This window comes from Xenopus laevis, chromosome 2L, assembly GCF_017654675.1.
Source record: "Xenopus laevis strain J_2021 chromosome 2L, Xenopus_laevis_v10.1, whole genome shotgun sequence".
Taxonomy (NCBI): domain Eukaryota; kingdom Metazoa; phylum Chordata; class Amphibia; order Anura; family Pipidae; genus Xenopus; species Xenopus laevis.
Genome location: NC_054373.1, coordinates 49,709,032 through 49,724,182, shown reverse-complemented (window position 1 = coordinate 49,724,182; position 15,151 = coordinate 49,709,032). Strand labels below are relative to the sequence as shown.

General features: G+C 36.9%; 1 protein-coding gene across 5 annotated transcripts in view; it reads right to left on the bottom strand.

Annotated features, from left to right (window-relative positions):
- Nucleotides 1–15,151, bottom strand: part of rap1gap2.L (RAP1 GTPase activating protein 2 L homeolog) — a 443,489-nt gene that overhangs the window by 94,377 nt on the left and 333,961 nt on the right. Inside the window, exon 1 of one of the 5 annotated variants that reach the window (XM_018246322.2) lies at nucleotides 5,347–5,497. The exons of the other annotated variants lie outside the window; for them this stretch is intronic. Coding sequence (XP_018101811.1) covers nucleotides 5,347–5,373 — 27 coding nt within the window. The 5' untranslated portion in view covers nucleotides 5,374–5,497. Of the gene's footprint in view, nucleotides 1–5,346; nucleotides 5,498–15,151 lie in introns of those variants that run through there. 5 annotated transcript variants of the gene reach the window in all.

Here is a 15,151-nt window from a genome sequence, read left to right as displayed (position 1 = left end):
CATTAAAGGAAAAGGCATACTTACCTGAAACCCCGGGCCAGTGCTCCTATCAGCATAAAACTGCACCAGCCAGTGAGCACCACAGAGCGATCCTCTTCTGGCTTCTTCTTTCTGGCTCTTGCAGACTCATGCCCAGTAGAATGAAAAAGCAGACTTTTTAGTTAAGGTTCGGCTTTTCACTCTAATGCGCATACGCAGATGTGCAAAGAAAGAAGGAGCCAGAAGAGAAGCGCTCCGAAGTGCTTACTGGTATAACCCGAGGCCGGTGCAGTTTTCTGCTGATAGGAGCACTGGCCCGCGGTTTCAGGTAACAGGCTAACATTTTGCATCCCCAAGTGCTAAACGACTTTCCTTCTCCTTAAAGGCCTAGCCGCATCTGAGTAGTGGAGGGCTCCTCCCAAAGCCAAAGGTGGCTGTTATAGGCAGAAGAGTGAGTCATAACCAGGTCATGGGAGTTAGTTCTGAGTTTGGGATACCTTACGTTACAGGTGGAAAGGAATAAAGCACTTAAAACATGGGAAATTGTTTGTTGGAGAGAGGTTATCCACCACAACTAATCAAGGAGGTTAAATCTTGGGCCATATCGTTGGATAGACTTTCAGTTCTTCTAAAGGACAGTCAGTTGGACAAGGATAAAACAGTTTTATATGACTACATATGGCCCACATACAGCCTTAATTAAGAAATCTGTTTTGCAGAATTGGCCTATCATTGAAACTGATCCAGACCTGTTACAATTGGCGAGTGACAGGATTACATATGGATATAAACATAACAGAAGCTTAAAGGAACAGTTCAGTGTAAAAATAAAAACTGGATAACTAGATAGGCTGTGCAAAATAAAAAATATTTTCAATATAGTTAGTTAGCCAAAAATGGAATCTATTAAGGCTGGAGTGACTGGATGTGTAACATAGAATAGAACCCTACTTCCTGTTTCTTAGCTCTATAACTCTGAGTTAGTCAGCGACTTTAAGGGGGGCCACATGGACATAAGTGTTCAGTGAGTTTGTAATTGATCCTTAGCATTCAGCTCAGATTCAAAAGCAACAGTTATGACCCATGTGCCCCCCCCCCTCAAGTTACTGATTGGTTACTGCCTGGAAACCAAGAGACCTGAAAAGCAGGAAGTTGTTCTAGCTTTTATGTTACACATCCATTCACTCCAGCCTTTATCAGGATTGGACTGGGCCAGTGGGACCCGTCACTTGTGGTCATCGCCATCCCAGATCCGTACCCTGCAGCTCTTCTGCCACGAACAAGCCAGCAAAAACATAGTGTGCGGCGGGGGGGGGGGGGGGGTTGAGGTTCCTGAGGAAGATTTGTTAATTTCTTGTATGCATCTATGAGGGATGGATATATATATGTTGTGAATCATTGTGGGTATGTTTGCCTTGAGAAAACTGAAACTTCACATCATACTTAGGGGTGCCTCAGGCGGCAGCGCCCCACTAGGTACCAGGGGCAGCAAAAAATGCTGCTCCTGGTACTTTAAGAGCGAATTTCTGGGGGAGGGGGGGCAGCAGCAACTGCTGCTGCCTCAGGTGGCGGAGGGGCCAGGATCGCCCCTGTACATACTATAGCACTTTTGGTTGATGAAACTCATGGGGGTATATTTAGCAAAGAGTGAAGTTAGAGATCACCACAGTCCACTAGAGTGAAATTCCGCCGCTCTCTATTCATTTTGTTGGGATTTTCTAAAAGATTATTTATCAATGGCTGATAAATACGCCTTTAAAAATCCCATAGAAATGAATGGAGAGTGGTGGAAACACTCTAGCAAACTGTGCCGATCTTTAACACTCTTTGGTAAATATACCCCATGGTGTTGCTGATCCTTTTTTACAGATATATATGTATATATATATATATATATATATATATATATAAAACACACCGTTTGCACAGTACAGACACAACCCTTTTTTCTTATGATAAATTAGATTTAATTTGCATTTTGTAAGAAGACAAGGAGTTGGCTTATGGAAGTCTAAACAGAGCTGACAGCTGCAACCAGATATAACATGTATCTATAATGGTGTAGCAAGAGGAATAGTTAGGATCCTCTGTAGAAACCTTCTCTTACTAATTGTATTAAATATTACAATATATCCATTCAGTTTTCACAGTGCTCCTGGGTTTATTATGATCCCTTTCCAGTGGAATAACAATTGAGGAATCTCCTTCCCTGATAGTTCCCATTTACATGCTCCACTGCATTGCTTATTGCATGAACACATTGAAGCTGGCTATAACACAACACTACATTGACATGCCTAGGGACACAATTCAGTGTCAGTTTTCTCACTGCACTTTTCTGTCAAACCATTTGCAAACTGTAATGTAAAATGATGAATGGTAAGGTATTTAAAAAGCCAAGGTGGAAGAGCATTCATTTCACAAATGTATTTATTGTATTTTAAGTTCAGGTGTGTTATGGGTTCAAAATCAGGCATTTCAAATTTGTTAATGGAATGTGCAGCCTAAAGTTTGATAGCTTTCAGTAATGATTCCTCTTACCAGTGTCGGACTGGCCTGGCCTGGCGGGGCACTGGGGAATAACCTGGTGGACCCTCTAATTCATCTTATACTCATAGATACCTTTAATTAACATTGTTATTGCCAGTTTTAAAACTACAGAACACTGCAAAGCGTGCATATATATGCGTGTGTGAGAGAGACCCTAGGGCAGATTTACTGAAGGGCAAAGTGGCCGTTGCTACCAAAAATTTGCCACAAATCCAATCGGCAATTTACTGACAGGAATAGAGGGCAATTCGCTATCGAAAGAGACTGTCGCTAGCGCAGTTTTGCACCCTATCACCAGGTGAATTTTCTCTCAGGCGATTCTGTGGGAAATTTATGGAACGCTACCTCTTTCGCCAGAGTTTCCTTCACACCTTAGACCTGTCAAACTGATAAAATGAAGCTACATTCTCCTTAATCTTATGTCAGTGACATCATATCTTGAAAAACACTGGAATTTTTTCATATTTCAAAGCAGGATTCCCTTCCAAAGTTCTAACTATTAAAAATGTTTGTGTTAGCATTGTTTTTCCAACCATTTGAGGGACATGCCAATTTTGTTTTAGGGTGGGCTCATGTCTAGGGTATTAGATTATCTCGTTTGTCTTTATTTTGCTTCCTTGGACATTTCTAATATAGTGGTCACTTCAAGCATTTGCACCAACATCAATAATAAAGATACCTATACGACATATATGTACCCGCCCTATTCAAATTGACCTAAGCGTAAGAGTACCAAAGAAGTTTTGTTTGTTTTTGTGTGGTGGAGCCTTTGCAGGCAAAAATTTGCCCTTTACTGAATTTGTCCCCCTGCAAGAGTTTGTGGGTGTGACTGAGAAACACTCAGAGACACATGGTATGATCCAGCTTGTGTATGTGTTTATGTGTGCAGGTGCTGGAAAGAAAGAGAGAGTTTGCACAATTGCTGGTGCATGTGTTACAGACAGAAAGAGAAAAGATTTGCAAAAGTGTGTGTTTGAGCAAGTGAGTCATGAATACTAAATACAGAAGTGTGCATTTCTGATGGTGGATCAGCAGGTGCAGCAGTCCCAAGCTTTGAAGGCCAACAATGACAGGGCACTTGTACTAATAATAACTCTGACATTTTGAAGAATGTTTTGATGTGTGTAAATGTTATATGTAATATATCATGATTATGAGATTTATTTATATTATATTAACTAATGCACTGCTGCTGGCAATCTGAAGCAAATACACTACCTCTAGAACAGCCATCTAGCACATGTAGTAGAAATTCAGACATGCATATCATTTAATTAACATTAAATGGGGAGCAAGGACTGACCAGCTTGTCCAGTTTTGCTGTAAAGTAACTATGTGTCAAAGGTATACCACCAAGTTACCGTCATTGACTGGCCTTGCTATTTCTGCAAGCATACATGGGCCCCTGGCTATACATTCTCTGGTGGGCCCAAGGTGTCCCAGTCTAAGACTGCCACTAGAGCAGGGGCCACAACTGAGCCACACAACTGAGGAGCATCACAGTTCCTAATCAACATGTTTCATTTCTAGGATTTTCAAAAGATACGTTTGATATCATATGTAATATATATATTATATTAATCATTCTTTGACTCACCCATTTTGCATTAATTACTAACAAGTAATTGTTAGGCTAAATGGTCGTAGCAACAATGCATTTGTTTGCATGTCAGAATAAAGAAGGAACTATAGGTCTGAACACAAAGACAATCTATAAAAATGATATCACAATCCTTTAACTGGTCACTAATTCATGCAGAAAACATTTAAGATTAGTGGTAGAAAATAAAACAAAGTATTTCAAATAAACAAAACAAATAAACAGCCAAGACCAATTGCAGAGGTGCATTTAAAGTTGAATTTTCCCTTTAAGCAAAGCCATGGAGGACAGTTTGTGGGACAATATGACCACATACTGTTTGTGGGTGGTAGAAAAAAATGAATGACTATAGAAGTGATGGCCCCAGGTCAGCCAATGAACACATACAAACACTGATGGGGGCATGTAGAACCAATTTTTAATTTCAGACAATGAATTTGAGTGCAGTTGCATTACATTTTGATACTCTAATGCAAGAACATTGGGACGCCCACACATACTTATATCCAGACACCGTTTTTACATAATAAAAGGAAATTCTAAGCAACTTTTCTATACATTTTGGCTTTAAAGTTTATTTTAATAAATGTTATATGTTTCTGTTCTCTGGTTCTGTCACTTGAAACAATGTCAGTTCTCTTTCAGGTCTGTCAATCTTATTATTATTAATAATAATAATAATAATAATAGTAGTTGTTAATGTTCAGTGTTAATGCAAAGCTTCTGCTATATTGTTTCAGGAGCCAGTAGTACAGAGAATACAAACAACCAGTCAGATAAAGCTTTCAAAAACAACTGCTTTTACAAATAATTTGATAATTAATAACCAAAATTTGATTAATAATTTAATTCATATATTATAAAAAAAAAAGAATTTCCTTTCTACAAAAGCACTGTTTATGAAGGTACAGTGGCTCTAATTTAAACTTTGATTTTATTGTTACCTGGTTTCTCTGGGGGGGTGGGAATAATCTTGATCATAAGAGAATATTAGTGAATGCCCAAGTACAAATGGACTTTACTTCCAGCCTGTGGTGCAACATGACTCTTGCAAAGTAGATTGGCTGCTTAGCTGAAAGAGTGATGTGTTTGCACAGCTTAATGAAAGGCAAACATGTGCTCCACTTAAAAAAAAAAGTTTTGCAGATATCTTACTGATCGCTATTTTGCATACGCCGAAAACTTTTCCTTTTAGAAATAAAACCCAAAAAACTTACCAACAAGCTCCTTAAGAAATCCATCATCTTCCCAGACTATTTCCTACAGCAAATGATTTGAAAAGACAAGGAATGGTGCCTAGAGGGCCGGAAGAGTGAGTACAGATACACCAAGCATACGTCTGAGCACACTACCTTGCTACCTTTCCCATGCAACTGCAGCAGGACTGACATTAAACAAGTTAAAAGGGTGGGTCGACTGCCAAGTCTAATCACAAGAAACAGGTTGTGCAGGAAGTAGATTTTTAACTCAATAATAAAAAAGTTAAAAAAGCCCACATGGATTTGGCTTTAAGTCTAAGTCAATTGTTATGTGTTAATGGAGCATTAGCACATTCCAAGCAGCGTCTGCGGGAATCAGACATGACATCGGTATTGCAAAGTAACGTTGTTGTTCTGGCCAGGAATTCTTGTGCATGGTACATACGTCAGGCATACAGAACATATAAAGAAAATATCACTGCTTGTGTGTAAAATACGTTAGAATTTCTTTCACCTGTATTTTCTGAGAATTGGCCAGTCAGACAAACTATAATAAATGGGATCCATTATACAGAAAGCCGTTATCCAGAAGGCTCCGAATTATGAGAAGACCATCTCCCATAGACTCCATTTTATCCAAATAGTCCAAATTATTTAAAAACTATTTCTCTGTAATAATAAAACAGTAGATTGTATTTTATCCAAACTCAGATATAATTAATTCTTATTGGAGACAAAAGCAGTCTATTGGATTTATTTAATGTTTAAATGATTATCTAGTAGACCTAAAGTATGAAAATCCAAATTACAGAAAGATCCATTATCTGGAAAACCTCAGGCCTGAGCATTCTGCATATCAGGTCCGGTACCTGTATACTTAACATTATATAACACAGATTTGGCTTTGCACATGATTTCCACTGTAACAGAAGTTGATTTCAGAAAATAACATGTTTTTATTTTGCAAAACATTTTTAACAATTCATTTTTTTAATTTTGCAAAACATTTTTAACAATTCATTTTTTTATTTTGCAAAACATTTTTAACAATTCATTTTTTTAATTTTGCAAAACATTTTTAACAATTCATTTTTTTATTTTTCAAAACATTTTTAACAATTCATTTTTGCTCCCCTTAAAAATTTCTATCCCCAGCACACAAACACAAATGTAAAAGAAAACAATTCCGCACATGGCATTATGACTACCACGAGTTACTTGATATCTCCTGCCTTCACTGAATGGGAAGCATTAGAATTTCACTTTCTTTCATTATGCAAAAATTTTGGGTGGAGTTCACCTTTTTAACAGCGGTGAAACTACCAGATGCTCTTCCTAATCAATGTATAATCTTGGCTTAGAGTAGACAGATATTGGCCAAGCCAGATATAAGATACCATTGTTGTTCAGGGATCATTTCAGGCTGTGGTCTGAACTCTGACTACATGAGTGTATATTGCTATATATATATATATATATTATATTTATATATATTATGTGTAATCCAAACTGCCGGAGTGTTTTATTTATGAATTATCATTTATATATATATAACACCTGCACATTTATTTACAGAGAAATTGTTTATCATTGTTTGTTCGGAGAACCCATGAGAAATACATCCAGCCACCCTATTGGGCATTTTCATCAACATATGCAAATATAGTTCATCACAATTCACCAGATGGTAAAACCACATATGTATGTACAGGTACCGTATTTAAATACAGTGTTAGATATATGTACGCTTTAAATAACTTTTATTTAGAGAAGAGAATGTTTTAAAGGCTTGCCAATAACATGTTCATTTGAAAAAAAAACAATGTTAAAAAGAAAAGGATAAAAAGAAAGGCTGGCTGGGTGTGTACGTGCAAAGTATATTATGAGATCTGCAAAAACAGGTCAAATACCAAAGGGATAGGCGTTCGCACCAAGTGACCTTTCAGGAGCAAAAGTAGGTGGTTTCCTGCTCCCATTCAAAGAGGAATAAATAGGTATAAATATAATGGATTGTAAAAAAAAGTAAGCACATCAGTGATTTTTTCATTTCAAAATAATGAGAGCATTGCTGTTCTCTGCACTGTAGAAGATCTGCAAATATAATATAGGAACTATTATTCAGAATGTTCGGGACCTGTGGTTTTTCAGATACAGAATCTTTCTGTAATTTGGATCCCCATACTATAAGTCTGCAAAAAAAAAATCACTTCAACATAAAATAAACCCGATAGAATTGGTTTGCTACCAATGGGGATTTATGCGGCTCAGTTACAGAAAAAAAAAGGAAATCATTTAAAAAAAATCAGAATCATTTGCTTAAAATGGACTTTATGAGAGAGGCTATGATTTATTGCTCAAAGAATATCTCGTTAACATTCACAACAAACTTTCAATTGTATGCTCACTGTCGATATTGTTGCCTGCAGGACATTTTCAAGCTTACTGTAACTCTGCTACTGCTCGTAAAGTTATTTGGCAGCTCCTACTTCCATATAAATTAGCAAACATATTTTGGGCACACAATCCTGTAACTTTACTGTAACTCCAAGGTAGATAAATGACAACCCCTACTTCCAACCGTGGTGTATAATTCCATTTAATGGGCCAGCCGTAACCTTAAACATAATTGTGGGATGCAAACAATTTATGGCAAGACCCAGACGATTGTACTTTCTATACAAGATGTTTTTTTTCTATTTGTTAATTAAAGTGAATGGAAGCTGTTTAACCAGTTTGTAAAACTGACCACAAAACTTGTATAAAATAGGTGTGACTGGTAAATATACTGCCCGTTTGTGTAATTAAGAGCACAACGGCCTTTTCTACAACTGGCACAAGCAGCTGTGTGTTGGCACCACCTGCCATTATCTTGGAACCTGTTTAGTAGCAGGTATTTGTTGTGGCATTGGATTTCTGCTGGCAGATTCCTTTATCCTGATCTACACTGGAATCTAAACATGACAAAACATAAATGGGATGATTAATCTTTTAAGGTTAACCTTTTAAACCTCTGTAGTTGAGGACTATGAGATAAAGCTTCTTAAAACAGATTATATGTTCTTATATTAGATCCTTCTAACGTTACTGCCTGAGTAGGAGAGTTCCATAGCACAAAAGAACTTCAAGCAAGATCTGACTTTGAACCCAGCGTAAGAGCAGTGGGTAGAAGGCCTAGGTTACACCCATGTGACACCCATAATCTGCAGATACAAGGCGTAACACATCTACAAACGAACTCGAGATTTTGCACTACATTAGCTCATGGCTACCCCCTAGTGGCAGTGCTACAAATGCAATGATCTGGAAAAATATTGTGAGTAAAAAAATACTGTGAATGTATTGGCCAGAAGTTGGAGAATAAGCTTGTTATACATCTCCAGTTGCACTGCAAAATATTTCATATTTCTAATATAAATTTACATAGTATTTACCAGTCATATAAATCATTGTTCCAGAACACCGCATCTTATGTCAAACATTTCCTTGGTATGAAGAAAACAGTATATCAGATCCAGCGATTCAGATAAAACGTAGCTCAGAAAACTGTGTGATGGTAGCAGTAGGCTGTCACTTTTTAAGATGCCTAACGAAATGGAATTATTCCAAACACACCTTTAAAATGCAGTGATCTGATAAAATATATGTGCAGAATTTACAATACTCAGTTGACTGTTTAGGCATACATCTGCTTGGTCCAGTCCCATGCCCCCTTTTCTGGCCCCAGATCTAAAGGGGCTGAATTTGGAGCTGCAGCTCTGATCCCAACAGGTCTAATGGAGTTTGCATGATTCCAAGCAGATTTTAGGCATAATTAGGCTGTTTGGCTCTGTTTAGAATTGGGCAGATCAGTGAAACCAATATTATCTGCCTGGGTATATAATGTTTTCAATAATCAGCATTTGTCGAAACAAACAGAAATCCCCATATTAATTTTCCATTTTATCTGATGCATGCACGCATACAGCTTCAAAGAATTTTAAAGCAATAAACCATACTGTCAACCGTGAATACTTATTTTTTAATAGAAAAAATATTTGCCCACCAACTGTTTTACTCATAATAAGTACATCTATGTTGTCCCTTCTAGAATTGCCCAAGAAATTTATAGCCATCCCTCCATCTTTAGAGAAAAGGATTTCATCACAGTAATTTATCTCTTGATTCTGCAATAATGAAACGGTATCTTGATCTCAGCAGAACAGTGGGGCAGTAGAAATAATAATAATCCCTTTGCCAACTGCCTGCCTTTAGCTTCTGCAAAACTCTCCGTGCTATCTATAGGAAGCATCTATCAAGTTTATTGTTGATCTGTGAACCGCTTTCTTGATTGGACAGGAGGATAATATCTTCTGGCACAACTTCCTCAATAAAAACATCTAATATAATGACAATAAAAAAGTATATGAAGATGATAGCATTTCTTTATACCCTATGGTGTTTCTAATTGGACTGAGGAAACTGGGGGATTCTAAATTAAGTTTTATTCCTACCATTTAAAACATCCAGGAACATAATTAACAACCAAAGTATCTAACTGGAGGCCGCAGGGCAGATTTGGTCCCCAATCTACTCAAGGGTTTTACAGACTTCATTGTATGACATCATAGTTTTAATATAATCTGGCCCTAGAAATGATGTACCTCATGGGACCTGTTCCAGAATGTTTGGGACCTAGGATCTCCGTCTACTAAAAAATTATTTAAACATTAACCCAATAAGATTGTTCTGCCTCAATAAGGATTACCGTAATTATATCTTAGTTTGGCTCCAGCAAAAGGAATTGTTTTATTATTACAGAGAAAAAGGAAACTATTTTTAAAAATTGTAATTATTTGATTAAAATGGAGTCTAAGTAATGGCCTTCCGATAATTTGGAGCTTTCGGGATAACAAATTGCTTACATGTGTAAAAAATAATCATCCCACTACATGTAATAAGCTGAACAGTACAGAGACTTAGCCTATTTTTGAGCAGTTGTCAGAATTTAAAGTTTAGTAAATGATTTACCTGCAGTATCTCTTCTATTGCATAACAGGCAACTATTTCTTGTGGCCAATTGAATAAAATCAAATTGCCCACTTTGAGCTCAGTTTGAAGAAGAGGCCTCATAAGAAGACAGTCAAAACTGTACCCTTTAGGTGTATTGTTGCTATTTTGACATTTATATTGACAAATAATATTCCTTGTTTACTGTCAGGTAAAGCTATGAAGTGTGTAGGGAATGTAATTGCAAGTGCTGAGTCTCCTCCGGGTCTTGTAATCCACAGATATCAGACATTTATTTTCATCATACTGTAGATAACTGGTAATTGGCTGCTGTAGGTTACTAGCCCTGGAACAGTTTATTTATGAATAAGATTAAGTTGTTCTGTATATATTATACCTTTTATGTCCTTTTATGATCCAGTCTGACCCTCACTATACTGTATGTGCAGACAAGATGGCAAAGGGCAGCAAATCTAAATATTTAAAGGAGAAAAACCCCCTTAAAGAGAAAAGCCCCCATCCACTGGCCCTGCTTCCTCTCCGCATAGTTACTTTAAAAAATGTGGAAGGTAACGGCTGGTGGCTTTTCTCTTTACAGGGTTTCATTCTCCTTTAACTTGTATAAAATAACAAGACTTTACTGGAACAGTCGAGGGGTACAGATGCACCCTCCTGCAGTTAGAGCAAAGGTTGCTGATAATCCGACAGAGAAATAAAGAAACATTTACATTATTCAGGAAAACTGGACAGACATGGAAAAAATGGGCAGACATTTCTGGGCACATTAGTTATGGAAGCCATGAACCTCTGAGCAACACTAAAAAGGAAAGAAATACTAAGCTCTGATGCTGGACCTGTATAATTTCAACTTGTATATTTGTCATGGGATTTATTTTGTGTAAAATGTTTATTCTGCAACATATTTGTACTTTATACAGACATCATCCTCGATCAATCACCGGCCTTTATAAACCTTAATTAACATTGGATAGATTTTTGTCTATGGCCAATCCTAGATTTGCTTTATGCCGGCTACTGAACCTTACGACAAACAAGGGAGCAAATTAAATCACTGCCGTGTTTGTTTCCTGGCAGCTCAGTCCTCACGGTGAATTTTCCTGTTGCAATAAAGAATTTTTCTTATTGAGCTGATATAAAATCTTTAACCACACACTAAATATAGCTCTGGATGCAATTTTAAAAAAGCATTCCAAACAAACAAAAAAGCAAAAGCAAAAAAAGGAGACATATAACCAGTCTTAAAGATGTATATGTATTAGGGATGCACCGAATCCACTATTTTGGATTTGGCCGAACCCCTGAAACCTTCGTGAAAGATTCGACCGAATACTGAACCAAATCCGTAGCCTAATTTGCATATGCAAATAGGGGTGGGAAGGGGAATATTTTTTCACTTCCTAGTTTTGTGACTAAAAGTCACGTGATTTCCCTCCCCATCCATAATTTACATATGCAAATTAGGATTCGGATTCGGTTCGGCCGGGCAGAAGGATTTGGCCGAATCCCGAACCGAATCCTGGATTCGGTGCATCCCTAATATGTATGTATTTATATAGCACCACAAATGTACACAGTGCTTTACAAGGCATAGACACAAACAGGAGTATCATTATTATAACTTAGACAATAAAAATAAATACTTAAGGGCTAAATGTTTCAATACACAGTTGGGATGAGGCCCATGCCCTAAAGTGGTTACAATCTATTAGTAAGAGAAGACAGACAGAAGCAAAAAGGGATAGGGAGCAAGTGCACAGGTCAAGGGTTTGTTGCTGCAGAGGAAGACTATGGAAGTGCTTCTAAATTTTTAAAGGCAATGTGTTAGTGCTACGGAATAGCTCAGTATTCTAATTCAGCAAGGAATTCGAAAGAGGAACAAAACGTTCTGGTGCACGTAGCACAGCAAAGTTTTTTTTTGACAGTGCCCATTTTTGGCATCACCCGCACCATGTTCATTTTATAAAATTTGGCAGGTTATGGAAAGTTTGAACACATTTCTGGGGGTTTTAGGGTCATGTTTTATGTGTTATTACAGTTTTGCCAATGAAGGTGAAATTGCCCTTTATGCTGTGAGTCTCAGTTCTCCCAAGAAACCTGCTTATCCTAAATAGTTACAATTGTATCTTTGCTTATCTTAAATAGTTACAAATGTATGTAGTGCAGGTGCTGAGTATTCTGGCCTCTTTTTTAATTAAGTTTTAGAAACATTGGGCCTGATTCATTTCGGCTATACACTGAGTTGCCCCCTTATTTTCGACGTGCCACCTGCTTTTGCTGCAAAGCATTTGGAAGTTACTACTAGCATTTTCAGAGTGGGGACAGTGTCACTTAATGCGCACCAATGACCAACATTAATGTGTAATTCTCTCGACACAAGTCTCTTAGTGCTATTGTTACAGCCTACAGTATCTGTGGGAACCCTGCAATTACTACCACGTCAAGGGTGGTGGCAATTCCAAGGTAATGTAAGGGTTACAGGAATGTTCCACTGAAAGAGCCAACAGGGATAGACTACTTGACACTTTCTACATTATCCAGGACTCCGTCTATGGTTAAGTGTTCTAGGGAATGAACTTTTTAAGACCTGTGTTCTATGTTCTAAGTCTATGGTTTTTAGACGTGAGCCGAAACGTTGATTCTGTACCGTGATGAAATAATAAAAGAATTAATATACTAAAGAAATCCCAGGAGTGCGCTACCATATCTGTTTCTATGAATAAATTCCCAGGAGCAGCACCCGGGAACTTGCATGAACATATAACCTTAGGAGTGCGGATCCCAGGATCAAGTTATATATATATATATATATATATATATATATATATATATATATATATATATATATATATATATATATATATATATATATATATATATATGCAAAAAGTCAATATTAATATTATGTAAGGTACAGCAGAAGGTTCACTATTCAGGTAAGGAAATAGCTCTAAAGATTGCTGAATCATTTTCTTGCTTCCAAATAGAAATCCCTACAGATTTGTGACTTGAGCAGGAACATTAGGTCTGCTCTAATGGAATCATCGGCTGTCTGCATCCAATTTTGCCCTATTTAGCTGCCTTTCAGACTATGTTCGCAAGCAATCCAGACAGTGGTAGTGTTCAACGTACAGAAGCGCAGTATATAAAGGAAATATATCTCCGGCTTCTGAATGTGGTTTACTAAAATGAAAAGTGCAAGATTAATGCATATTAGTGATGTGTGGGCTAGCCCGAAACCTGTGGGATTGCCAATTCTAAGCAACTTTTCAATTGGTCTTCATTGTGTACTTGTTATAATTTTTTTATTTATTTGCCTTTTTCTTCTGACTCTTTCCAGCATTCCAATGGGGGGGTTACTGACCTCATCTAAAAAAACAGTAACATGCTCAGTAAGGCTACAGATGTATTGTTAATGTTACTTTCTATTACTCATCTTTCTATTCAGGCCTGTCCTATTCATATTTCAGTCCCTTATCCAATAAATGCATGGTTGCTAGGGTAATTTGGACCCTGGAAACCAGATTGCTGAATATGCAAGCTGGAGCGCTGCTGAATAAAAAGCTTAATAACCCAAAAACCACAATAATAAAAAATGAAAACCAATTGAAAATTGTCTCAGAATATCACTTTCTACATTACACTTAACTCTAACTCAAAGTTGAACTCCCCCTTTAATAGATAAGGGATCCAATAATTTAGAATTTAGAAGATGAGTTCTAGAATTGCCACCTGCACCAAAGACATGGGAAATCTAATAAGGGATCTGGAAACCTGCTCTGATAATAGGAAGACTGTATCCCATACAGTCCATTTTACTCAAATAATTAACATTTTTACAATTATTTCCTTTTCCTATATATATAATATAAAAACAGTACATTCTTCATGATCCCAACTAAGATATAATTAACCCTTTTTTTTTGTTTAAGTAAACCTAAAGTATGGAGATCCAAATTATGGAAAGATCTGGAGAACCCCAGGTCCCCAGCTGATGGTTATACATGGTACATAGATATTGGTTGGATCGGTAGATTGTGGCATCTGTAATGTCCCAGTGGTGTAACACATCTAATTGTCCCCAATACACTCTATCCCCCTATCCACCAAAGCTTCAGGTGAATAATCTGCTTTGTAGACATATAATAATAATAATAATAATAATAATAATAATAATAATAATAATAATAATAAAATGAACAGCAAAAAATATCACAAATCACAATAAATAGACATTCTTTAACATGTTAAAGGCTGGACTGCCCATTTAAGGCTCCTGTCAGGCTGGTGTTATTTATTTTTGTTTTTTAAATATGTCTTTATTGTTTGCACCAAACAGATCCATGTAGAAAATACAGAATGAAACAAATATCCTTCAAGTGTTCAGTGATCAAAAGTGTACTGTACATTAAACATTGCATTACTCTTGAGACTGGTGTTTTTTAAACAGTCTATTTAGGAGGATCCATGAAAAAGTTTTTTTATATTCACTTAGATGGTAAATACACAGGTATCTCTCTGAAGCATAAAATCCTCACTAACGGAAAGTACCAGTAAAAATAAACAAAAAAAACCCCCTCTCTCGTTGTTTACCGTAATTAACAGTTTTGCAGTGTAGGCTGATTTGGGCAGCAATTAAACCAAATGATGAGTACAAATATCAGCAATTCCTTTCACTCTGCTGAGAGAAAATGGAAAATCACAATTGTCATGTGGTTTAATATAAATGTCATTGCATATTTCTGGATGACCTCAATGGATTCTGGGAAGCTGATGAACACAATTGCCCCGCTGTGACAACATCTTAAGTTCTCAGTGG